Raw genomic sequence first — 26,560 nt, 5'->3', positions numbered from 1 at the left:
GAAAAAACTGGTCAGGGCCAACAGATGGGTCAGAGCCACACCTGATTTCAGACTTTCTCCAAACCCTGCTCTTGCCGTTAACGCTTGGCCTCCACACACTCCTTCCCCTCGATTCCTGGTTACCTGAGAAGTAGTCTCATAGCAAAGGATGTTGCTCCGAATGTGCCCGGGTCCAGTGTAGCTCTGCACCAAACCCCACCCCCAGCTCTGTCCTCCCCTCCAACTCCGGTCCAAACCATCCTCATCCTCAGCCCAGTTTTTCCTCGGTCAGGACAACACCCGTTAATCCGTGAAAGACACATCTGCTGTTTCTTAAACTCACTGTCTAAAAAGGGAGAAAAACACAGTAAAAGGCGGGGGGGTGGGGGGTGGAGGACGAGGGCAGAGGGAAACTCCTCTTTTGAGGAAGATGTGTTCTTATGTAACAGTCTTCAAAGGTTCCTCTAGGTAGAGTTTGCAGCATTAAGTTTCCTAAGACAGGAGATGGGTTTCTTTGTGTCACAGATTCTGAGACAACAAACAAAGAGAAAGAGGGAAAAATGAACCCCGAAGGGCGGGAGGTGGCCGAGGCTCTTCAGCACGGCGCTGGTTCTGCATTCACAGCTCAGCACCTCAACGCCTGCTGACGTGTCCGCTGTTTGCGATACAGTAGAGCAATGTGCTGGTAAAAACTGATCCAATCCAAAAAATAATATTAATAATAATAATAATAATAATTATAATAATAATAAGAAGTCAAGGTAAAGTAGCAGCTGCATTTTGCGTGTTTGTTGGTGTTACGGGATTTCCAAAACAAAACACTACTTTGTTTTCTTCCTTTCCTCTTCAGATCCACTGAGTCTGGAGATCCACTCATGTCCTGGGCTTAGATGCTCGACTCCTTCGGGGGCAGGTCCACATTGGTGACGGAGGTCACCAGGGAGACAAGACAGTCCGAGGTAGTGCCATTGACAGACCTCCGGATCAGGGACACCCGCTCCTCCACACAGCCCGCGGACAGACGAGCTTCTGCGTCGTGGTCCCAGCACTCCTCGATGGTCACGCAGAGCTGGGCCAGGCCCTGCACACCAGCGGGAGAGAGGAAACAGATGCCCTTGCCGGTGGCCCTCACTGAGGACAAGCAAACCTGACGATGTTCCTGAGGACCAGGGAGAGCCACGAGCCCACCTGCAGGGGTCTGAAGGAGACTCCCCTTCCGACAGTCACCAGCCTGAGGCCACGGGCCTCCTCCACAGCGCTGACGAAGGGTCCACTGAACCTCAACGTGGGAAGCAGGGCAACCCAGGGCCCTCCGGGGGCAGACATGGCTGCTGCCGCGGAGCAGAGATATTCAAACGAAATCTTATTACGCCAAGCCCAAACCACATAAGGGCCCAAAGTGCAGTCACAGTGGGAAAAAAGGAAGGCTTCATCCCACTCTGTCCCCCATAGCCCTGGACACCTCCCCAGAGTCCAGGGAACGTGGCGTGACACCCTGTGCTGGAACCAACTGTGTGCAGCTGGGAAAGGCAGCAGGATGGGCAAAATGCCCACACCCAGGAGCAATCCGGCCTGCTCAGCATAGGACACACTCAGACCTCTCTGGATCTGCTCCTCATCAGGGAGCTGGACTGGCAACCCCAGTTTCTCTGCCCTGGGAGACTGAGGAGGTCTGAGGCAGAAGGTAAGTTCCTGGCCCAGCTTCCCTCTCCTGATGCCTAAGATTTTTCCATTTGCGGCTCTGGGCTCCAGGGAGCAGCATGGCAGCTGAACTTGGCCTCCACAGCTCGACCCCAGACCATATGGTGAGGGCGCTAGCTCCCACTGGCCCCAAGGATGTCCCTCTTCTGAATTAATCCTGGGGTAGCAGGGGGAAGGACTCAATGAAGCTGGAGGCAAATATCCTTCCAAGAAAGGTAATGATTAACATAGCTGGGGTCTTTTTTTTTTTTTTTTTTTGGCGGTACGCGGGCCTCTCGCTGTTGTGGCCTCTCCCGTTGCGGAGCACAGGCTCTGGACGTGCAGGCTCAGCGGCCATGGCTCACGGGCCCAGCCGCTCCGCGGCACGTGGGATCTTCCCGGACCGGGGCACAAACCCGTGTCCCCTGCATCGGCAGGCGGACTCTCAACCACTGCGCCACCAGGGAAGCCCATAGCTGGGGTCTTTTGTATGGTATCTCCAGACTGGAGGGGCCCAGATGCCACAGAGCTAAGCCATATTAAGCACTTATGTGATAGGTGTCCTGCCTGGTGATGTACAGTAACTCCTTCAATCTGTTACTACCCTGAGGAGACAAAGGCTCAGAGACATAAAGCAATTTGCCGGAAGTTACCCAGCTACTGACCGGCAGATCCAGGATTCCAACCAACATGTGTCAGGCCCAGGGCCAGTGGGCTCCACTGCACCAGTGCTCCACGGGGGCAACCAGGGCTCTGACGGAACTGTCAGGCCCCATCGCTCTCTGTGGCCAAAACCAGAGCCGCCTCCCTGCAGAGCACTAACCTCCCCAGACGCTCCCCTGGTGGAAGGGAGGCACTGCACCAAGTGGCCTCTGACCAGGCAGGGGCGGAGGGGCTGTCCCGCTGCCTGCGGCCCCTCTCTCTGACCCTGCCACACATGGAAGGGGCTGCCCTCTCTGCCCCCCAGGCCCCTCACCGGGTGTTTCAGCCAGTGATCCTTGATGGCAGGCCGCATCTTCTTGTGCACGACCACCTCCTGCAGCTCCTCCAGTGACGGGTGCTGGCCAATCTCTTCCTCAAAAGGCAGCATGTACTCGTCCACAGGTCCTGGGGGCGGAGAGAGGGCCCGGCGGGGTCACCCTAACGCCCAGCCACAGCCCCCCACACACCCAGAATGCTCAGGGCTCCCGTCCCGCTCACCATCGGCAGCTTTGCAGCGGGACACGAGCTCCCACAGCACCAGGCCCATGGCATACATGTCGATGCGCAAAAAGGCGTCTCTCTGGAAGTTGATGGCTCCCTCGAGCACCTCAGGGGCCATGTACCGCCGTGTGCCCACCTGCACGGGGACAGGGGAGGGTCTGCGGTCACCAATCACGCACAAATGCACTCACAGCTGGACACAGGAGCTACAGCCGTGTGCACAGCAGGGCCACCAACAATGACGGCCGTCCCTGACGCACCACATCCCCGGGGGGCCCCGGGGTCATGAAGTAATGACGACTGTAAAGTGTCATTCGAGACAGCAGTAATCTACCATGAACTGCTGCCTCCATCAGCACCACGAGGGGCTACACAGATGATGTGTACTTCACTGAGACGCACGCCAAAAGCAGAAGGGGGAGAATACTTAAAAATAGTAATAGCCGTTGCTTTAGGACGATTTGCTTAGGCTTAACCTTAGGTTACTTTTTCTAGGTTTCTGGTTTGGATTCTTAGTATACTCTTATTTATCTTATTTTTATCTTGTTTAATAATTACAACTGAAAGAGGAAGGGAAATCTGTTTCTCACTGGCTGGCCTGGGAAACCACACCACCCTCCAGGCCTCACTCTCCCCACGGGTGAAAGAGAGCATTGCTCCTGGAGTTCTCAGACAGCTCTGAGCTCGCGGGGCAACCCCTGCCCCCTCCCAGCTGAGCACCAGAAGGGCAGCGTCCACCCGTGCCCCCACGTCTCGCACCCCCTGAGGCTCGTCACCTGCCCATGAGTGTCCCCCGGAGGTTTCCCTGGCTCAAACCGAACAGCCAGGCCAAAGTCAGCCAGCACGGCCGTGAGGTCACTCTTCAGCAATACATTCTTGCTCTTAAAGTCCCTGTGGAGACAATGGACTGAGACAGAGTCGAACATGTGGTCCAACTGACCCTCCTCCTGGCTTCCCACCTTGATTCCCAGAGACCCCAGGCCAGGCCATCCCACCCGTGGGGAGCAGGGTCTGCGCCAGGGTGGAGTTCCATGAAGCCACACGGGCAGGCAGCTTTAGGACGCCTCCCTCCACTGGTGTGAGAGTCCAGAACTGCACTCCCACCAGAGTGGCAACACTGACCCCAGCCCGGTGCCCAGCATCGAAGGCCAGCCCTCATATTCTCAGAGGGCTTGAGGAAGGGGCATAGCAGCCAGGGATGTGAGTTTCCTGGGAAGAATTTACACTATTTGGGATATGAGTGAAAAGAGAAGTTTCAGTGAACTGGCCTGGGTTCCGAGCAGGCCCCCGAGGCTCGAGCCGCTACGGGAGCAGCGGAGCGGGTGCTGAGGTTGCGTTCAGCCTGGCCCCTCCCTAGCAGGTCCTCAATCTCCCCGCGCCTGTCTCAGCCTTGCCGTGAGGGCTAAACCGATGGACGAATGTTTAGGGACACCCCTGGCACACTTACTATGCACTACCATTAGGTGGAACCATATGGAAGAGTCGACATTCAACCGTTTTTGACCTACAACAATGGCAATTTCATACAGTCAACCTCCTATGTCATTAATGTTATTACCATCGGGGCCCTTCAGCTTTGAACCCTGGAATTCGAGGCTCACTCCCTACCTCACGGCCACAGAACCACACTACACTAGGTCTACTTCTCTGTGACACTGTTCCTTCACCTGTAAGACAGGCAGAGAAAAACAGTACCTATCTCACAGGGCAGCAATGAGGCTGAAATGACTTGGTGTTTCTAAGTGCTTAGAGCAGTGCCTGCCACTGTGGTGAGGAGGTGGCACAGTGGCTCTCAAAGCACCATCCAAGGACCCCAGTGAATCCCTGAGACTGTTTCAGGGGATCTGCAAGGTCAGCATTCTTTTCATAATAATCCGTTATTTGCCTTTTTTTAAGCTCATTCTCCCAAGAGTATAGAGTTTTCCAGAGGCTACACACACATGTCATCATTCTGACAGTTAATGGAATATGTGTGCTCTAATACAGCAAATATCAACAGACATAACCCACAGGAGTGTAAAGGGATCCTAACCAAAAAGTTTGAGACCTGCTAAATCAACTCTCCAAAGTTAGTCAGCAGTCGGCACTTCCTCCTGCGGCCACTGGAGGGCACCAGAGAACTGACTTGCGAGGCCACAGCCTGCAGGGGACGCGGGCAGAAGGCAGGGGAAGAGTCAGGTGGGCAAAGGGCTTTGTGCGGTTGCCTCTGACACACCACAGAGCAGCTAACCACGTTTATGAAACTGAGACCCCCAGGCCCTGCTCTCACCCTCCAACCCTCTCTGCAGCTCCAGGTCAAGCGCAGAGAGGGCAACTGCTAACCCAGGTACCTGTGGGCAATAGACGGTTTGTGGCCCTCGCCACGGCACCAGGGCACATCCTCGTGTAGGTATGAGAGGCCTCTTGACATTGTCTCTGCCACGTGACACAGTTCATTCCATGTGATGATGTTCCCCTTGAGGTAATCCGTGAGGGAGCCCTAGAGGGGACAGCACAGACTCGGCACAGGAGAACAGGATCCAGCCCAGCCCCTGGAGGGCCATCTCCATGGACCATTGGCTGGGCTTCCCACCCCCGACCCCCGGATGCTGGAATTCATGAGGTCAGGATGGGTTGGGAAGGGGGAGTCGTCAGAGAGTGATAATCATGAAATCACTACTCCCATTCGTAAGAACTGATCCCAGGGCGAGGGGTTCTTATTGCAGACCCTCATGTCCACACCCATGACGGGCGACCTCAGGGGAAGGCCAGTGGGGCCCACGGTCACCTCCCGTGGGAGCAGGGTCCACAGGGTGTGCTCACCTTGTCATGGAAGGCCGTGATGAGCCACAGCTCCACCTCCAGGTTTGAGCCTCGCTTCTCGGCGGCAATGAACTGCAGCAGATTCTCATGCTTCATGCCAGGTGTGCTGAAGATCTCCCGTTCACTCTGCCATGACTGCTTGTCCTGAGGCAGGGATGCGGCTGAACCTCACCGCAGCCATGCCACCCTGCAGCTGCCCACTAACCCCAACCTCAGCCTCTGTAAGGGAGGTGGAGCAGGACTGAGCCAGGCCCAGGACCCCAGACCAACAGTGACCCCTGAGATCACCAAGGCCAGCACCTGATTTACAAAGGGGGCCACTGAGGTCCAGAGACAGAAGTGAGGAGCCCAGGACCACCCAATCAGTGAGAAGCAGAGCAGGCCTGGCTTTGCCAAGTGTCCCAGGCAACTGCTTGGGGTAGCCTGGTGTCTAGGACCCCTAAGCAGAACCTGATGGCAAAACAAAACCCTGAAAACCAGACTGGGTTGAGGTTTTGCAAATCAAAGTTTTGCGAAGCCCTACGCTAGGCCCATGGTGAACGTCACCATCCCCAATGCGGCCCACTCCTCTCTCATCCCAGCTGTACAGGACGTGGACTGCCCTGGGGCAGAGAGCTTGGGCCCCGCAGGCACACACGCACCTGGAGTGGGAAGATCTTGACAGCCACGAAGTCATTCATGAGCTGTGCCTTCCAAACACAGCCAAAGCGCCCCCGAGCCTTGATCTCCAGCAGCTGCAGTGGCTTCAGGCCCACCAGAGGGGATGGGGGTGGAGGTCCAGGATCCTGGGGGGATCGAGGGCTTACTAGGATCTGGCTTGGCCTCCCCACATCTACCCTGCCCGGCCCCAAGCCAACCCCATCTCACCTCATGGATGTCCACGTGGCCATAGGGGGGCTTGCGATGCCGGTACATCCAGAAGGCCAGCAGGACAATGAGGGAGAGGCCCCCGATGGGCAGCAGCGAGTAGGCCAGCACAGTGAGCAGGGTAGGGGCTGTCGGGGGTGGCTCGTACGTGACTGGGGGATACACGGAGCCCGGCGTCACACAGCCCGCCTACCCGCACACCTCCAGGGCCAGACCAAAGAGCCCTGTGGCTACTCCCCACCCCACAGAGGAGCTGAGCGTTCGGTGGGGGGCCAAGGCCGGCCCACATCGCTCCCCCCCTCACCTTCCGGGCCGCCCGCCTCGGGCAGGTGGGTGAAGCGCTCGTTGCAGAAGTTGCCTTCGCAGCAGCAGAAGTACACCTGGGGGTTCTCCTCGGTGGCCACGCACTCCTGCCTGGAGGAACAGTTTCCCATCCGCTCCTCAGGTGAGGGACAGCCTCCCCGGGGTGGACCAGCCAAACCCCTCCCCACAAAGAACCCCACAGGGAACCAGGCGGGGGGCAGGGGGAGTGTGAGCCCACTTCTCCTAAAGCGGGACCCAGGGTCAGGAGGGAGAACAGAGGGTGGGCATGCACCCAGAGCCCTCCTGGGGACCTCGCAACAGGGGCAGGGACCCAGCACCACCCCTGCTCGCCCAGGCTGCCACGAAAGCCCGTGTGTCCCCGCCTCGGCTCCAGACGCCCAGCCCCAGGGGCACTGGCACCTGTCGTAGCAGTTGAAATCGTCCAGCCAGCAGCCCTTCTTGACGAGCTCGATGGTGCCTGAGCTGTTGCGCCAGGAGGCGTAGCAGTGCAGCCGCTTGTCCTGCTCGCCCTCGCAGCGCTCCAGGCCGCTCTGGTTGGTGCGCTCTAGCTCCCAGTTGGCGTTGTAGTAGATGCACTCCCGCGTCTCGGCCTCCCCGCGACTGGAACCTGTGCCGGGGGAGAGAGCTGCTGCCGAGTAGCCCCAGGCCCACGAGGGAGGCAGGGGGCCAGACTGACAGCCAGATGCACAGTGGGGGGCTCCTGGGTGGGAGGGGGGCTGCTTCCCTGCAGCAACAGCAATGAACGGAGGGGGCCTCAAAACCCCAGGGCACGGTCAGAATCACTGTGTCATCCGGGTGGGGCGGAAGGGTGGTGCTAAAAATACATATCCCTGGGATGTCCCTGGTGGCTCAGTGGCTAAGACTCCGCACTCCCAGTGCAGGGGGCCCTGGTTCGATCCCTGGTCAGGGAACAAGATCCCACATGCATGCCGCAACCAAGAGTTCACATGCCACAACTAAGGAGCCCACATGCTGCAACTAAGGAGCCTGCCTGCCGCAACTAAGACCCTGCCCAACCAAATAATTTTTTTTAAGAATGCATATTCCTGGGCCCTGCCCAGACCCATCCATTTGGAGTGGGGGCAGGATCTACATTTTTTTTTTAATTTTATTCATTTAATTTATTTATTTGGTTGTGCCGGGTCTTAGTTGCAGCAGGCAGCCTCCTCAGCTGTGGCATGAGAACTCTTAGTTGCGGCATGCATGTGGGATGTAGTTCCCTGACCAAGGATCGAACCCGGGCCCCCTGCATTGGGAGCGTGGAGTCTTAACCACTGCGCCACTAGGGAAGTCCTTGGATCTATGTCTTTAACCAACCCCCTCTGTCTCGGGTGGTTCTGATGCAGACCTCTGGGACCACGTCTGAGAAACTAGAAGGGCAGGTTCCTGCCGCCGTCTCTGCCTTGTCTCAGAGCAGCTCCACTAGTGAGAAACAGGGCTGAGGGGATGGGGTGGACCTCGGAGACCAAAGGCTGAGTTGAGCACCAGCCGCAGGGCCGAGGCTGACGCCGACAATGCCCACAGGCTCCTGCCCACCTGCAGCGCATTCGGCGGCTGTGCTCTGCAAAGCCCCCAGTCCACAGGGCTCAGGGGGCCCACTGCATCCACAGCAGCAATTCTAGTAGGGGTCCCAGGAGACCTGACCTGTGGGGCAGACCCCCAAGCTGGGCTTCTGGGCTTAGCACAAGTTATCACCTCTGGCTGCAAGACGCTCACAACTTTCTCCTTTATATTTTGGCTCTTCTCTCTCTACTTCCACAGGCCTTTGTGCTTCCTCCATCACCTAATATATCACCCTTGACTAATTGCCTGTTGTTGTTTAAAGGATTATTTCAGACATTCAAGAAGTATAAAAATCATGTAACCAAAGATAACTCCCCAGAGAAAATAACATAATGAACACTCATGTAAGAAACAAAACAGGGACTTCGCTGGTGGCACAGTGGTTGGGAATCCGCCTGCCAATGCAGGGGACACGGGTTTGATCACTGGTCGGGGAAGATCCCACATTCTGCTGAGCAACTAAGCCTGTGCGCCACAACAACTGAGCCTGCGCTCTAGAGCCCGCGAGCCACAACTGCTGAAGCCTGTGCACCTGGAGACCATGCTCCCCAACGGGAGAGACCACCGTGATGAGAAGCCCGCACAGCACAACGAAGAGTGGCCCCTGCTCGCCGCAGCTAGAGAGAGCCCACACGCAGCAACGAAGACCCAACACAGACAAAAATTTAAAAAAGAAATAATTTTAATAAAAAGAAAGAAAGAGACAAATCATTACAAATGTGCCTGACAACTGCTTTTTAAATGTCAGGCTTCCCCCACAGGACTGCAAAGCTGATGCTTTAACTGCAGAAGCCTTGACTGTCTTGAGTACTAGAACCAGTTCCAGACACAGACCGGATAGATGGATGGATGTATGAAGGAAGGAAGGACCAGACAGAAGGACAGAAGGACAGAGTTATCTCCTGGCTACAGCAGAATTCTGAAGGGAGGGGAAAACAGGAGGGGTGGCCTCAGCCTGCAGCCCAAGCCCTAGGGTCCTCAGGGGAGCTTCCATCTCCACTCAGACAACAAGCCCCCACCCCCTGTATAAGGCAAGGAGCCCGAACAAGAGAGGCCAGCAGACATCAGGAACGGCCCAAGGCTGGCCCAGCTCCTCTCTCCAAGCTGCTGATCAGGCAGAGACCCCTCTGGCCACTACCGTGTGGCCAGGACCCAGGTGGTCAGGGCTGGGAAGTCCAAATCTCAAGGCTCCAGGTAGGACCCAAGGGTTCAGGATGACACTGGACCCCCACCTGACAAGATCCTCCTACTGGAAACAAAAGGTGCCCATGACCCCGTTCAAGTCCTGGTTCTGATGCTTACTGGCAAGTGATCCAGCCACCCCGTGCCTCCGTTTCCCCACTCATGAAAAGGGGATGATAACAGAACCTACTTCCTTGGCTGTTCCAAGAGCGAGATGAGTTAATGCATTTTAATGCTGGTTAGCACAATGCCTGGCACATTGGCTGTTACATTAGAGCCTGACACGCCCTGCTGCCTATGCCACTTCATCACAGCACAAGCTCCCTGCCCTGTCAGGCTGGGAGTGTGCATACCCAACCTGAAAGAGCTTTGCATTCAGAGCCCCAGGGGGACCAGGGGAGACTGGGAGACTCCATGCCCCCCCTCACCACACCCAGGCTCTGCTGCCAGCTGGAGAGGGATTCCCCCTCCTCCCTGGCACTCCGCTTCTGCACACACTCAGCTATTTATAGCCTCTGGCAACACTCCAACCACAAGGCTGCCTCCGCCTTTTAACAGACACAGGGTTCCTGCCCACACTCACGGAGCCGGGGCCCCCTGCAGAGGAGGCTCCCCGATCCCAGCCCACTCGCCCATCCCTCTCACGTGCTGCCTCAGAGCCCTGTGGGGAACCTCCCCCCAGACACCTGGGCAAGGGGCTCACTCTACCCCTGAGCACCAGCCAACCCAACCGGCAGCCTCCAAAGGAAGCAGGTATACAAGCGCCAGTGTCCCCAGCAGGCAGCCCTTATGTTCCAAGGGGCCTACACCTCGGCAGAAAGATGCCCCCAGTGCTCCCTTAGCCCCCAGTCCAGGGAGAACAGAGAAACCCCGCTCCTGGACACGCACCACCACCAAAAGAAAGAATATATGCAGATTCTACTCAGAACCCACATTCCAGGAGCGGGATGCACCTAAATGATGGGCTTTGACACTTGAGGTCTATTTCCCAGGCCAGCTGACTGGAGGTACCCGACTTGCACTGGGGAGACAAGGGGAAAATCCAGTAGGGAGAGGAAGAGGGATGAAGAGGTGAGGCAGAGCCTTGGTGGGAGGGTTTGGAGCTAGAGGGGCCACGCCTCCCCTGGGGTCCCCTGAGCTCTGGCCTTGGGGTGCATCTAGCTCAGCCAACAACTCCCAGAGGTAGCGTGCACCCCAGTAGCCAGTGGGCCACTGCACCCTGCCCCTGGCTCCTGGAGGCCCCTCGGCAGCCCCCGCCTCCCTGTGGGCACAGCCCACCTACACTGTAGAGTGGTGAGAATGCGGTGCCAGCCACCACGTCCACCTCAGGCCCCTTGCACCAGTGCACCCCCCAGGAGCCGCCACGCCCGAGAGGGGGCTGCGCAAGGCGAGCCTAGCCTTCTCCCTCGTGGTCCAGCACCCAGGTCTGCCCAGAGAGCAGGGGCAGCCCCACACACACACAGCGGCCAGGCTTTCTTCCCGGGAGGCCCTGCTTCAGGCTCCCCAGCCCTGCCCCCTCAGGGGGCCCAGCCGTCAGCTGAGCACCTGCTGTCCCCGCAGGTTCCTCCAGAGGAGCCAAGGGTCCTGAAGGTGAGGGCTCCCTGCCACAGTGTCTGTATCCAAGTTTATGCCTCCACCTCCCCCAATCCACACAGGAGCATCTTCACCATCTTCCCACGACCGGAGTGAGGATGGCCCGTGGCGGGGGGGATCAAGGGAACCTAAATGGAGGTAAGGGGGTGGGCGAAGGGGAGGGCTAGAGCACGAGAGAGAAGACAGACAGACACACACACATACACACACACACGTGTGTGTGTGGACACGCAAGGGTGGAATGGCACATACATACAAGAGGCAGAAAAGAATCCTAAACATGCCTACGTTTCTTTGAACTTCTTTCACACAAGAGGATAACTCTACCCAAGTTACTTATTAAATGTCAAAACCAGGTTCTGAAACCAGGCAGCCTGGATCTAGAGTACACGCCCTTTACATGCTCTGTGACGCCTTTATTCTCAGTGCTACAGAACAGTCCCCTGTATGGCCTGACCACAAACTAAGTGTCCATCCTCCTGTTGGACCTTTAGGTCATTTACAACATTTACTGACTTAAGCACTGCCTCTGTGAACCCTCCTGAATCCCCTTTTGCATGTTTTCTGGTGCCCATGAGCGTGCATTTCTCTAGGAAATACAGCCACACGTTAGAGATATGGGACATAAGGATGAGCATCTCCAACTCACTGGATACAGTCACACTGTTCTCCCAAGTGGATGTACCAATTTATGTGCCCAACAGACTCCAGCACCCCTGAGCCACACCGTCAGCCCGATATGTGCTCACCTGGTCAGGGTGAAATCGCACATCATGGTTTTGATCCACATTTCCTGACTGCTTGTGAGAGTGATCATGTTTGTGTTCATCAGCCCCTTCTGAGACCTGCCTGTTCGCACCCATTCCCATTTTTCTGCTGGGCTGCTTTTCCTTTGGGTTATAGAAAGTTTTTACAGATTCCAATAAAACTTTTCTTCCTACATAGTAACCCCCTTGATTTATTTGTTTGCTCTTTGCCAGAAAGTCTACTTTATGTGACACTAGCATAGCTATATGACATTTCTTGTAGTATTTTCCCAGTTTATCTTTTTCCAACTTTTATTTTAAATCTTTCTGTATCTTTTTTTATCCCAACTCAATCTAACACTGTCTTTGATCCTAGAATTGACTCCTGTTACATTTATGATTACCACTATGTTTAAATTTGTTTTTTCTCTACTGCTACCACCTTGAATTATCTTTTTAAATTCCATTATTTCAGCCACTTCTGGTCTGGAAGTAATGTACCCTATTTCTATCCTATTATAAGCTAGCCTTTAAGTTTTAATATGTACATTTATGCTAAAAGCCTGAAGTTAATCAACATCTCTTCCATCCCTCATTAGAACTTAATTGTTCTAACTCCAATTACCTCCTTCCAACTTACATTAAATTAGTTTAACATAATATCTGTGTTCCACATTTAATCAGTTGTTCTTCTTATCTGCCTCCCAAAGCAGATATTATCTGTGTTTTATAAAGTCAGCATTTTCTTTTTTTTTTTTAATTTAATTTAATTTTATTTTTGGCTGCATTGAGTCTCTGTTCCTGCGAGCAGGCTTTTCTCTGGTTGCAGTGAGTGGGGGCTACTCTTCGTTGCAATGCACGGGCTTCTCATTGTGGTGGCTTCTCTTGTTGCAGAGCACGGGCTCTAGGCGTGCGGGCTTCAGTAGTTGTGGCACAGAGGCTCAGTAGTTGTGGCTCGCGGGCTCTAGAACGCAGGTTCAGTAGTTGTGGCGCACAGGCTTAGTTGCTCTGTGGCATGTAGGATCTTCCCAGACCAGGGCTCGAACCCGTGTCCCCTGCATTGGCAGGCGGATTCTTAACCACTGCACCACCAGGGAAGCCCAGCATTTTCTTATTAGTCCATACATTCTCCAGCTTGTCTGCTCACCCTTCCTAGAAGGAAGAGCTCCACTCTTCCTTCTAGGACCACTGTCCTTCCTGACGAACATCTTCTTTCAGTAAAGATCTTTTGGTACAGAAGCCTTTGTTCATCTTTCTGAAAATGTTAGTTTGTTCTTTTTCCTCACTGACAGTTTAGAAGAACATAAACTTTTAGGTTGAGTTATTTTCTCTCAGCATTTTGAAAATATTATTCCACTGTCTTCTGGCTTCCATCATTATTGCTGAAACGTCTACTATTAGTTTAACTTTGTAAATATTCTATCTTTTCCCTCTGGCTGCTTTCTTAGATCTGCTTCTTTCACTATGAGCTATGTGTCTAAGTCCATGTTTAAATTTCTTTGTACTGCTTGGAAGAATATGCTTTTAATCTGATGATTCATGTCTTTCATCAATCCTGAAAAATTCTTGGCTTTTATCAATTTGAATATTGCCATCTCCCTACTCTATGATTCTGAAATTCCTATTACAAGTATCAGACCATTCCCAGTCTCTTAACTCTGCTTTCACAATTTTCAATTCTGTGTCTAAGCACCAATACAGATAATTCCACAGGTCTAACTTCCAATTTATTAATTTTCTCTTTAGCTGGGTCTAATCTGCTGTTTAGTTCTTCTATTTAATTTATAAATTCAATTAATCTATTTTTTTATTTCTAGAAGTTCTATTTTTTTTTTTCTGGCTGCATTGGGTCTCCATTGCTGTGCGTGTGGCGAGTGGGGGCTACTCTTCTTTGCAGTGTGCAGGCTTCTCACTGTGGTGGCTTCTCTTGCTGCAGAGCACAGGTTTTAGGGCACACAGGCTTCAGTAGTTGTGGCATGCAGGCTCAGTAGTTGTGGCTCACAGGCTTAGTTGCTCTGTAAAATGTGGGATCTTCCCGGATAGGGATCGAACCCAGGTCCCCTGCACTGGCTGGCAGATTCCTATCCACTGTGCCACGAGGGAAGTCCCTAGAAGTTTTATTTTTAAAAAAACCTTCTTGGTCAATTTTGATACTTCTGTTCTTTGTCATACTTCCAAATCCCTCACTTCTAATTCCATAATTTAACTTCCTGAACATCTATTTCTGCCACTTGTTACTTTTGATGATTTCACTCATGGTATCTTGTTTCCCTGTGTGTTTTGGAATTTTGGATTCTGTTTTTGGATACGCTTGTGTTCAGTGGGGGCCTTTTCTGTGGGAATAAAAAGTGAAGCCAAGTTTGAGGGGGCAAACTTCCAGAGATAATTTATATTTTTGCTTCTGCCAAATTCTGCCAAATTCTCTAGGACATTACCAATCTGGAATCACTTTAATTACTTAACTCCCAGGAAACACAGATGGTATATACTCCAACTCCAAGATCATGGAAGCACAGATCTATGGTTACAAATTCTCAAGTGAAACTACCCACCCCCCACCAACCAACAATTTTATTATCTATTCCCTTTATCAGCAAAAGAATGTTCCCTCTAGTCCATACTTTCACTGAATGAATAATGCTGTGGAAGTCTTATCATGTGAGAGCCTCAGTCTCAATTCCACATCTTATCTCCTGTGCCTCACACTGCTACTAAACCCACATCTCTAAATTATGGAGAGAGGCAAAGTCCCCCAGGAAAAAGCAGCTTTAACCAGTGAAGCGGTACAGCTCTAGCTTCCAGCCCACTCTTGCTTGTCCCTTACTTTGTTATACATGCAATCATGCATATACATTTAAAAAGGATATTTGGGGCTTCCCTGGTGGCGCAGTGGTTGAGAGTCCGCCTGCCGATGCAGGGGACACGGGTTCGTGCCCCGGTCCGGGAAGATCCCACATACCGCGGAGCGGCTGGGCCTGTGAGCCGTGGCCGCTGAGCCTGCACGTCCGGAGCCTGTGCTCCGCAACGGGAGAGGCCACAACAGTAAGAGGCCCGCATACCACAAAAAAAAAAAAAAAAAAGTAAAAAGGATATTTGCTATACTTTATCCAGCATTTCTATGTGTCTTGTATGAAGAGGTTTCTCAGCTGTTTTGTTCACTATTATTGCCAGAAATGGAAGTTCAAGAGCCATCCCCAAGGGTGACGAAAGGAGCTCTATCAGCCTAGGAACAAGGAATCAAGCTAGGTCACCTCAAGTCACTTCCAACCTCGAACTTTGTAAACAATTCCTTGGCACCATCCACGGAACAAGGTGTGGGTCCAGGGCCATTCTCTGAAACACTTGCCTTTCTCCAGGGCCCATCATTCCTGAAGGACAGTGGTGAGAGAGCTTCCAGGTAAAGGGCAAGGATTATACACAAATGCTATTTTTGCTCTCTCCTGTAGCCCCACTAAAACCACAGCAAAGAAAAGGTTTTTAAGGACAAAAAGAACGGGAAAGCACCACAGGAATGAAGTTCTGAAGTTGGAAAGCAAATATAACAAGTGGCCACTGATCGCACAGACTCCTAATCTGGCTGTGGAGAAAGCTGAGAAGCAACATGATTTCTACCATCTCACATCTTCATTCCACTTTAGAGTTTGTCTTCTTTTGCCTCCCCCTCACCTCTACATCTTTGGGGTCCCAACCCAAAAAGAGGGGCTCACTATACCCACCCTCTCTTTAGAACTCCAATTCCTGTCTTCCTAGCCCAAGGCGATCAAATGCAAGGCTCAGCTTTTCAGGTGCCCGTATGGAACTGAAAACAGAGTCAAATGTAAAAGTCACCACCCAAGCCCTCTTTTCTCACACATATCCTGGCCTGGTAGGTCTCAGCATTGAGAGATAGCTGTACAATGCTTTCAACCAGAGATGTTTTCTCAGTTTGTCCATCTTTTCAGGTGCTTTCAGAAAGAGGGTTGGTCCTGATCATCAAAAGAGGAACTCTCCATATCTACTTTTAACCCAGGTTTTAGATATATTTTCAGGACCATATATAGTACCCAAAGGGGATACCTCTACACAAACACAGCAACTGAGATACCAGTGTAGAGATAAGACTACCCATAGAAAGTGTCAATTGAGAAGAACACTGACCCCAAAGCAGAGTCCTGAAAAAAGTAACTTCCATTCCAAAGTGTAATTCAAGAGGAAAATTCACTTTCAACCAACTTTATTATTTCAGACCCTTAGGAACTGAATTGTGTCCCCCTCTAAAATTCATAACGACCGATGTGACTGTCCTAGGAAATAAGGTCTCTAAAGAGGCAATTAAGGTCAATTAAGGCCATATGGGTGGGGCCCTAACCCAACAAGACTGATGTCCTTATAAAGAAGAAGAAGAGACACCAGGAGTGTACACACCCAGAGAGAAGGCTGGGTGAGGACACAGCAAGAAGGCAGCTATCCACAAGCCAAGGAGAAAGGACTCACCAAGAACCAATCCTGACAGCAACTTGGTCTTGGACTTCAAGCCTCCAGAACTGTGAAAACTAATTTCTGTTGTTTAAGCCACCCAGTCCGTGGTATTCCATGGTATAGAAGCCTGAGCCGATTAATACACAGACAGTGCACATCACCTGTACAATGTGGGAAAGCTGACTGGGACATCATTTACACTGGAAACAGTACCCTTAACCCACTTCCACCTAACTCCACGAGCAGGGCCTGACATGGGAGCTCACACAAGGAATCCCAGTAAAATGGTAGTGAAAGAGTAGAGAGCATGCTGAAGAAGGGACTAGGAAAGCAGGGGCTTTGGAGAACAAGTCGTCTCAAATTGTCTTCTTTAATTCTTCAGCCAGTTAAGGCAGAAGATCGTGCGAGGGAACGCGGCACACACTCAGCCAGGAATTGAAGCTCACCAGAACCCGTTCTGGTGTGAAAAGCCTCTCACCAGACTCTAAAATAATCCTTTTACAAGTTTCTCCCATACCTCCTACCACCATTATCATCACACGTGACTTCAGGATCCCTCCATGCCCAGAGCCTGTCAAACACACAGGGTGCACCAGTATAGCCCTGCTCCCCACCACCTTCGGCAAGAGCCTCAGTCTCTCTGAGAGGTGGAGGCAGCATGGAGCCTAGCTAGTGAGCACACACAGACACACACATGCACAACCACCCCAAACCCAGACCATATCCTGGCTAGTCCACTGCCACCTCCCCTTTGTCGGCACAGTAACCAGGAGCCTCAGACATGGGAAGCAGCCTCTCTGGCGCTCCTGAGATACCAGGTCAGTGGAAGTGAGCACCCTCCCTGTCCGGGCACCCTTCATCAGGTGGGCTATTTCCAACCTCTATAATCTAACATTACACAGGACACACACACCACCACCATCACCACCACCACCAAGACACAGTATAACCATGTATAATCGTTTCTCGATATCTATCAAAATTTAAAATACACATGTCCTGGGGCTTCCTTGGCGGCACAGTGGTTAAGAATCCGCCTACCAATGCAGGGTACATGGGTTCGAGCCCTGGTCCGGGAAGATCCCACATGCTGCGAAGCAACTAAGCCCGTGCGCCACAACTACTGAGCCTGAGCTCTAGAGCCCGCGAGCCACAACTACTGAAGCCCACATGCCACAACTACTTTAGCCCACGTGCCTAGAGCCTGTGCTCCGCAACAAGAGAAGCCACGGCAATGAGAAGCCAGTGCACCGCAACGAAGAGTAGCCCCCGCTCACCGCAACTAGAGGAAGTCCAAGAGCAGCAATGAAGACCCAGTGGGCCAAAAATAAATAAATAAAAGTAAATAAATAAATAAAAAGACTGAGGTAGATCCATATAATTAACAAGATTGCCAGAACAGATCTCTGAGTTTAAAAAGCCATGACAGGGGACTTCCCTGGCAGTCCAGTGGTTAAGACTCTGCACTTCCAATGCAGGGTTCATGGGTTCAACCTCTGGTTGGGGGAACTAAGATCCCACATGCCGCACGGCACAGCTAAAAGAAAAAGGCCATGACACGCGAGAACACGGACGCAAGTCACAAAACATGGTGAGCAAAAGATGGACATAAAGCAGTTCATCCTGTAACGTTCCATTCATTTAAAGCACAGTGACAGGCCAAAATAACATATGCTGTTAGAAGTCGGGATAGTGGTTACCCTTAGGGGTTTAGGGGTAGAGACTGGAATGGAGCAAGAGAGGGCTTGCTTGGGGAGAGGGCAGTAAATTTCTGATTCTCGATCTGAATGCTGATTATATCAGCATATTCAGTTTGTGAAAATTCCTCAAGATGTCACTTATGATAATTACGCTATCCTATACATATTTTATATTTCAGCTAAGTATTTGAAAAAGAGTAATACCATTTTAGGTTAAAAAAAAAAAAGCTTTATTTCTCTAAGTACTTCTATAGATACATATGTCAAACGTCTAGAAGATATCCACCAACCTGAGAAGGCTCACTTCTGGAGGAGGACTCAGATGGCGGACCAGGCTGGTAAAAGACACCCCGGTTTTATCTGTAATATCTAAATTTCTGCAACTGAATCCGTATGTACTACTCGTAAAACTAAAAATTAATAAAATTTTAAATGGGAAAAGAAGTTATGGCCAATGTGACCACCACTCAACTATATGTCAGGGTGGCTAACCAGGAGACCCCTGGATGAGGGCAGACTTGGGAGGGGTTTTTCAGGGTAGGGGAGACAGGACCGCATTGCCCTGGCTCTCCTCCCCCACATAGTCCTGCAGGACCCACTCTCAGGTAGCGGGTTCACAGGAGGGGCCAGCCAGGTGGGAAGGGAAACCAGAATTCACCTAACTTCTCTGCTCCTCTATTTTCTAAGCCCCAGCTGCAGATGAACCCTGATCTCCTCTGCCCTCAGGGCACAAAGGGCTCTACTTATGAGGCCTGGACCACAGGGCTCTCCTCTAACTCCCACCCACACTCCCACCCAAGCCAGCAGTTCCAAGGAAGGCCCTGGTCTGCCTGGCTTGTGAGCACCTGAAGGGAATGTAAAACTTGGGTAAAAAGGAAATTCCCAAACAGGATATAAAGTAAGGGTTTCTTAACCCACGATTGCCAGCCCAAGGCTCTGAGAACTCATGCATGCTTTCTGAATCAATGAGGGGGAAGGGGGAAGGAGGACCGTCAATGACACTGGACATTAAGAGGCATTGTCCTCATACCTAAAAACACTGGGCACCACTGCAAGCCAGAAGGAAAAAACATCCTGGCATCAACACTCAAGAGCGTCAGCTTCCAAGTCAGCCTCCTGTTTTCACTGGTTCAGGTCTAGGAGGTAAGCAGGGGCCCCTCCCTCTCCTCAGATGGACAGACAACAGCTGTCTGGTCACATCTTCCGAAATGCTGGGCCCAAGCCCCAGGAAGCAGCCTCCTCCATCCTCCAGCCAAGGGCTTGGGTTTCCAAGCAGCCTTCCTTTTCCTTCCCCGGAACTAATTTTAGCCTCCTTGGTTGTCAGAGTGGAACTGAAATAGTCGGTAGAGAAACGTTTGCAAACAAGAACATGCGCTCACCTCACAGAACGCCTCAGCTCCAGCCCAGAAACCAGGCAGAGAAGTCCCACTGAGTGGCAGGCCCAGCCCCTAGAAGGCCCCTGGGAGGAGGACTCACATGCACCCACTGGGGCAGGCTTCCTTTCCAACCCCCAGTCCCAGCAATCACGTGCCCATGAATGAAAACACCCAGCCAGGGCTGCCAGTCCCTGAGAGAGTTTGAAAAAGGTGCATGTATGTGTACAGCCAGACTGGGATAACCAGGGCAAGGCATGGGGCTGTCCAAACGCGGGAAGCCACGACTGATCCTGGGCCAGGGGAGGCACAGCTGACCCCCAAACAACCTCGGCCTGCATTACCAGTTGGTTTCCAGTACCTACCATTGTCTCAGACAAAAACAGCACTGAGAAACTTTAAAAACAGACTCAGAAGAGGGCAGCGGACTCTACTCTCCCCCATCCCCGCCCCCACCCAACAACCTAGGCCTCCAGGAGCAGCACCACCAGGACCTCAAGGACCAGGCACCTCGGGCTGGGATGGCAGGCCTCTGAGTCTGGTGGAGAAAGGCCAAAAAGGAAGCCCCAAACAAGGGGGTGGGTGTCTATTCCGGAACAAAGAACAGGTGACAGAATGGAAGGGAAGGGAAAAAAAATAAAGAATCCTGAGATGGCAACAAAGTCCACTTTGGAAAGACTCCAAGAGATGGAAGCAGAGTCTCAACCCCAGCAAACAAACAAACAAACAAACAAAAAACCTTTAAAATAAGCACTTCACACACCAGCGACATGGAGAACTTGGAAACTGAAGCTTTGGGAGTGCTTCCTCCTACTCTAAGAAGCGTCTGTAATCCGTTGCCAGTTCAGCAAGCTGTGTTTTGCCGAGTTCAAGATCAGAGAGGAGACCCCATAAAGCTCCCCAGCCGAGCCACGAGTAGGTGGGGGGAGGAGCGGAGGACAAACACGGGCTGCCAGCCTGGCAAGCACAACCAACAGGCGCCGGTAGAGATCAACCCCGGGGTCTGGGCCCGCGCGGTGCGGGCGCAGTCCCGTCTCCCGCCGTGCAGTCTACCGCACCTCCCCGCGGCCAGGGTGGAGCCGCGCACCCGTACCTTTGGGGAGAGGCGGCGCCCCCGCCCCAGGATCCACGGGCTCGGAGCTCCAGGCCCAGGGCGGCGCCGCCTCCCCAGGGCGCCCGGCAGCCAGCCCGCTTGCTGGGCTCGCCGGGGAGGGCATGCCCGGCGCTCCGCTAGGCCCACGTCGGCTGCCAGGTGCGCGCACAGGGGCGCCGCGCGGCGCAGAGGCCCCGGCCCCTCGGGCGAGGCGCGCTGCAAACCTGGCGGCGCGGTCAGGGTGGTGGGCGGGGGCGGCAGGCAGGCTGCCCGGCCACCCACAATCGCCGCCTCCCTGAAACCCGAACCACTTCTGAGAAAACTCAAGGACGCCAGGATTCTTTCCTCGGTGGCCAGCAGGACTCCCAAACCACGAGTTCGAACCAAACCCTGAGGCTGAAGCAGGAATCTCCTAGGTTTTGAGAATCCAACCTCCACCCTGAATCCGATGGGGGGGGGCGGTGTGCGGCGGGGGGTGGTATTAGCCATTAACCCCACCGCCCACAACTCTGTCCCTTTAAAGGCATGAGAACATTCTAGATCAGGTTCTCAATCAGGTGATCTGTGCCCCCTCCACTCAGAGCATTTTCGGTTTTCGCGATTGGAAGTGCTACTAGCATTTAGCGGGTAGAGGCCAAGGGATACTGCTAAACATCCTACAATGCACAAGATGCCCTCCACCCCCCCCCCACACACACACCAAAGAATCATGGGGTCCAAACTGTCAACAGTGTCAAGGTTTAGAAACGCTGCTCTAGAATGAGGTCTACCCAGCCAGGATCCTGCCTGAGGGCTGTCTACCCAGTGTCGTTCTCAAAAGTATTACCCAGACCAGCTCCCCCCGACCTAAGCCGCCAGATCCCAGGCCCTGGTAACAGGTCAGTATCTGCAAGTAGATCTAAACTCTGACCTGATGTCTCTTGGTCCTCACTTGCACTACCCTAAGCTCCCAGGTAGCAGTACACAGGCACTCAGGGGAGGGCTTCCTGAAGGAAGGGGTGGGGGTGGGGGGTGGATCAGGGGTGGCATGTGAACACTGGGCAGGGTCACAAAAGGCAGAAGTAAAGGAGAAGTCATGCCCAGTGGCTAGAACAGGGTAGGTGGAGGCAGCAGTGTGGGAACTTGCCCAGTGCATAGCCCCCGGCCAGGACTGGTACAATGGGCAGGGCAGCCAGGGCAGACAGGCCTTCACGGAGTCCAATCCAGGGGGCCATAATTAGCTGGTATCAGTACAAACAGCGAGTGTGCACAACGTATGCACATACTCTCACATGGGTTCTCTTTCTTATTTGCATTTGTTTTCTGCGGGGGAAGGGTCCACAGCTTTCATGAGATTCTCAAAGGGGCCCATGGTGTAGGACGGGCACTCTTCACTGGGCTCCCTAGAAAGGAAGTTCCTTAGGCGAAGCGCCAGGGGAAGTCCAGGTGCTATTTGGGAATTAAGATGCCCAGAAAGACCCTGCAGAGCAGTGCACCACAGCAGCCCACCCAAGCTGTGGGAGGCCATGGGGTTCCAGATCTTATGTCCTCACCCAGGTGGAGAGCCAGGGAGTCTGGGTGAGTTTCTTACCTCATCTACCTTGGAAGCATCTCTAAGAGCTGAGGAGGGTGCCCACTCCTCCCAAAGGGCAGCCCAGCCAGCCAGACAGGGCAGAGTCTGGAATTCTTAGTAGGTACAAGGACAGGTAGCAGAGGACACCCTTCCCTGGGGAAGGGCACCAACAGCCCATGACTCTGTGGTCCGTATCCTTGACACCTACCACTACACTGGGCCTGACACCTACCACTACACTTCTCCCCTGAGGAAATGGACAGTATCTTTGAGTCAGAGAGAAGCCCACCTATGAGGACAGCTTGGAGCAGTCAAGGCCTGCACTTCCCAATGTGACAGACAGGAATCAGGTCCTCCTCCCCAGCCAGCGGCTCCTGACATTTCACTCAGAACACTCTCCAACCCACAGGCCCTGATCTAAACCTCAAGTACAGAGACAGATGTCAGGAGTTCTTGCGGGATACACAGATGTGTGTCTGGGATATCCACTGCAAGGCAAGAGCCAGATGACTTGTTTCCCAAGGACACTGGGCCAGGCACAGAATACAGAAGACGTGCAAAACTAACTAACACTGATCTTGTAACAAGTACCCTGGACCATTATTGCAGCATCAATTCTGCCTCTTCTTTTAGGCCTGCACCATCCAACACGGTAGCCGCTAGCCAAATGAGACTACTGAGCATCTGAGATGTGCAAAGTCTGAATTGGGATGCTCTGTAAGTATAAAATACAGAGTGGATTTTTATGACAGTACAAAAATTGGAGAATGTCTGTTTTAATATTGATTACAAGTTGAAATGATTATTTTATATACATTAGGTTAAATAAAATATACCATTAAAGTTAATTTGACCTTGTCACGGACTGAATGTGTCCCCTCAAAATTCGTACGTTGAAACCCTAATGCCCAATGCGATGGTATTTGGAGACGGGGCCTTTGCAAAGGGTTAGACTGGTTCATGAGGGTGCAGCCCCCATGATGGGGTTAGTGGAAGAGGAAAAAAAAACCCACAAACCCCCCACCTCCCCACCCCAAGCACCAGGTAAGCCCATGTGAGGATGCAGTGAGAAGGCAGCCATCTGCAAGCCAGGAAGAGGACCCTCACCAAAACCTGACCATGCTGGCACACTGACCTCAGACTTCCAGCCTCCAGACTGTGAGAAAATGAGTTGTTGTTTAAGTCACACAGTCAGCCCAAGGAGACTAAGACACACCTGTTTCTTTTTCCTTTTATTAACATAAATACCAGAAAAATTTAAAGTTATATGTGTGGTTCACACTCTATTTCCGTTGGACAGTGCTGTTCTAGATCCTCCTTCTACAAGGGCACTGTGTGCTGCAGGGAGTGGTGGTACTTCTAAACAGCAAGCCAGGAACTTGAAGGAAGGGTTATCAAGGAAGTCAAAGGAACAGGAGGGCCAGCTCTGCTCCCACCTGGGCTTGTCGAGGCTCTTCCCATAGTTCTTCACAAGTCAGGGCAGTGGCCACCAAAGGACTGGCTGGTGTCACCACTAGAAACACCCAGTGACCCCCACTTTCCTCCAGGGCAGGAACACAGGTTGGTGGACTCTGTCCTAACTCCGGCTGCCCCACGTTGCAAGATGCACTGCTGAGCACTGCCCAAGCCAGGGAAGAGAAGGGAAATACAGTCCTTCCAGGGGTCCAATCCCACCCTGGCCCTGGCCCGCATAATCAGGGAGGGACCTGAGACTGGCCAAGCCAGACAGCGATAATTAGGGACAGGGTTTTGGTCTGAGGCTGTCCTTGTCCTGGGAGGAGGCCCCCTCTGCAGACATGGTCTTGGAAAAGCCCAGCACCTACAGGAGGGATCCACAGACAGTCAGGTGAGCTGCTGCGTGCCTAGTAAGTCGTCAGGCTGCAGCCCTTCCCTCTAGAGGCCAATGCCTTCCTTTCACTTCAGAGATCTCATTCTTGGGGAAAAGCAGCTCAAAGCAGCACTTAAAAGGCAGAGAAAGGAACAGGTTCAACACCACCAACTCTCGGCATCTACGACAAAGGAAATGTCTCCAAAAGATCCATGACACCCTTTCCATATTGTGCCCAGGTACCAATAAGGGGTCTCTATCCTTTGGTCCCTGCACTCAGGCTACGCAGCTCCAAAGCCCCACTCGGAGAACTCACTTGCCTTCGGTGCCGACAGCTAAACCCTGCTACACTGCAAAGGAGGCGCGTAGAGTGGGAGTGGGGATGAGCTGGAGATGCGCGTTCCCCACCCACTCAGCAGCCGGGGGATCCCAGCCCCGCCCCTGCACGCCCGGCCCCGCCCTTCGCGGGTTTCCCAGACTCTACGCTGCTGCCACCGCGGGCGTCTGGGGACCCGCGCTGCATGTGTAATGGGGGCTGGGAACAAAGACGCGCAGGACCAGGCTCCCGGGCTGCAGCACACCGGCCTCTGAGACCGCCCCGGGCTTCTCCCTGGAGCTTTAATGCGCGGCTCCCCACGCTTCCCAGGGCTACCCGCAGCCGTCCGAAGCCGAGCGCGGAGCCCGTCCCTGCGCGCACACTGGAGCAGGGCGCGTCCCAGCACCGCTAGAAGAGGAAAATCAGTGCTTCGGCCTGGGGGAAAAGCGGTCTCCCAGCGAACTCCGCTTTATACACCCGCAACCACACACCCTCAAACACCCTCACGCGAGCCGAGCGCTGGCCGCGAGGGTCACCCACCCCCGCCACGTGCTTCCCGGTGGCCAGAACGAATAGGGACCTGTTGGTTTGTCTTCTCGCCCCACCTCCCCTCCCAGGAGCCCAAAACAAAGCAGTCCCTCGGGGTGGCCGCACCTCGCGTCCCGGGGCGCCGCAGGGAAAGCGGGCGCAGGTAGGAGCTGGCGCCAACGGCGCGCCTCCGGGGGAATACCACGCAGACGCTGGTGGGATGGGGTGCAAGTGACTCCTCCGGGCTGTGTGAAGCGGCCCGCGTCGCTTCGCTACACCTAGTGGCTCTGAGGGTCAAGCAATCCTGCCCCCAGCCGCTGCTGCACCTACAGTCCCGCTACCCCCCGTATTAGATCTGCCTGCCCCGCTTGACCACCTTCCTCATGCTTGGGATTTTCTCTCACTCTCCCTCGGTTCCACGCACCTGTGTAGCCTGAACCCCGACCCTGGGGTCGCCTCCGCGAACCGGAGCCCCGCAGGCCGCCGCACAGGCAAGATCATCCCCCCAAGATCAGCTAGCAGGGCGCCCTGCGAGCCCCCCGTCCCCGCCCCGGGAGATGCAAGCTGGGTGCAGGTGGTGAGGCGAGGAGGCCGCGGGCCCGCCCTTTGTTGGTAAACACCGCACGGCGCCAGAAGCCGCCCCGCGCCCCCCACGCCGCGCCCCGTCCTTACCGGCGCACAGCGATCCCCAGAGGAGGGCGAGGGCCGCCCAGGGCGCCGTCATGTTCCGCGGCGCCGCCCCGCGGACACCCGGAGCCCGCGGGCAGGGCCGCGCGGCGCTCCCGGGGCGCGCAGGGCCCGGCGGCGGCTGCGCTCTTCTTCCCGCTCCTTCCTTCGGTCTTGTTCCCCGCGCGCTTCCCGAGCCTTCGTCCCGGGGCAGCGTGCAGGCTCCAAGGGCCGGACGGCGGGGCCGGGCTCAGGGCCACTGCGGACGACGCAGGCTTCGGCCCGGGCTCCGGGGCGACGCGGGGGCCGGGGGGCGGCGGCGGGGCGCAGGCCGGGGCGCGCCCGACTCAGGCATAGCGCGGCGGGGCTGGGCCCGGGCCCGGGGCGCAGGGGCCGAGTCCGGAGGGGCCATGAACGGGGGGAGGGGTGGGGGGAGGGGAGCTGAACTGAGTCCAAAATGGCTCCTGAGCCGCGGCCGCGGAGCCGAGCCAGCGGGGAAACCCGGATGTTGGATACAAAGAGGCGGGCGAGCTGGGAGGGGAGGGGGTGGGAGGCGGGCCCTCCGGCCGCGTGGTCCGCGCCCCCCTCAGGGGCGGGGCCCCAGAGAAACAACAACACGGAGGCCCCGCCCCACGCCCGCGCCGTTCCCGAGGCGCGTGCAAACCGCAGGACTGGAGGGCGAGGCAGGGCGAGCTGGCAGAGATCGCGGTTTGGGCCCGGGACCCCGGGACCACGGGACCCCGGGGCCGCGGCACCGGGATTCTTGCTTCGCGCGCTGGATGGAGCCCAAGCTCCCGAACGCAGCCTGCCGTGCGACCCCTGAGTGCTGGGCTGCCCCCGGACTCTGGCCTGAATTCCCCTCTGCGCCACCGTTTCCCCACCTGAAATGAGGGTCACAGTGAACCACAGGAGTCGTGTCTTTATTGATGGATGAACTACTCGGCAGAAAAAAGTCTGATTTCTCTGAAATGACAAGTGGTCCCCCACGTCTGCAACCCAACCCCCCGCCCCCCCCCCCACACACACACAAAGGCACAGCTGGGGATCTTGGAATTGGACCCATCCAAGTGAGAGAGGGTGCGAGCCCCGCCCCGCAGAGCAGCAGCA

The 26,560-nt window shown here is 54.3% G+C and overlaps 1 protein-coding gene across 1 annotated transcript; it reads right to left on the bottom strand.

The window, feature by feature from the left end:
- Positions 1 to 732: 732 nt before the first annotated feature.
- On the bottom strand, positions 733 to 25,635 carry ACVR2B (activin A receptor type 2B). The gene is made up of 11 exons (XM_060022193.1): positions 25,460 to 25,635; positions 7,255 to 7,462; positions 6,836 to 6,945; positions 6,532 to 6,683; positions 6,306 to 6,449; positions 5,665 to 5,808; positions 5,193 to 5,341; positions 3,639 to 3,753; positions 2,860 to 2,998; positions 2,636 to 2,766; positions 733 to 1,060 (listed from the first exon to the last, which is right to left on the bottom strand). Exons 1-11 carry the CDS (start codon positions 25,509 to 25,511, stop codon positions 866 to 868), a joined length of 1,539 nt encoding a protein of 512 aa, XP_059878176.1. The 5' UTR covers positions 25,512 to 25,635; the 3' UTR covers positions 733 to 865.
- Between the last annotated feature and the right edge of the window lie 925 nt (positions 25,636 to 26,560).

Source organism: Delphinus delphis, chromosome 10 (genome assembly GCF_949987515.2).
Source record: "Delphinus delphis chromosome 10, mDelDel1.2, whole genome shotgun sequence".
Classification (NCBI taxonomy): Eukaryota; Metazoa; Chordata; class Mammalia; order Artiodactyla; family Delphinidae; genus Delphinus; species Delphinus delphis.
This window is presented reverse-complemented; position numbering and strand designations above follow the sequence as displayed.

What these genes read in the sequence shown, in the direction of transcription:
- ACVR2B (XM_060022193.1), bottom strand. Translation starts at nt 25,511, where the DNA reads ATGACGGCGCCCTGGGCGGCCCTCGCCCTCCTCTGGGGATCGCTGTGC. An exon ending in GATTTCAACTGCTACGACAG is followed by an intron (nt 6,946 to 7,254) that starts GTGCCAGTGCCC and finishes CTGTTCCTCCAG; the next exon opens with GCAGGAGTGCGTGGCCACCG. An exon ending in ATCACTGGCTGAAACACCCG is followed by an intron (nt 1,061 to 2,635) that starts GTGAGGGGCCTG and finishes GCTGGTGTGCAG; the next exon opens with GGCCTGGCCCAGCTCTGCGT.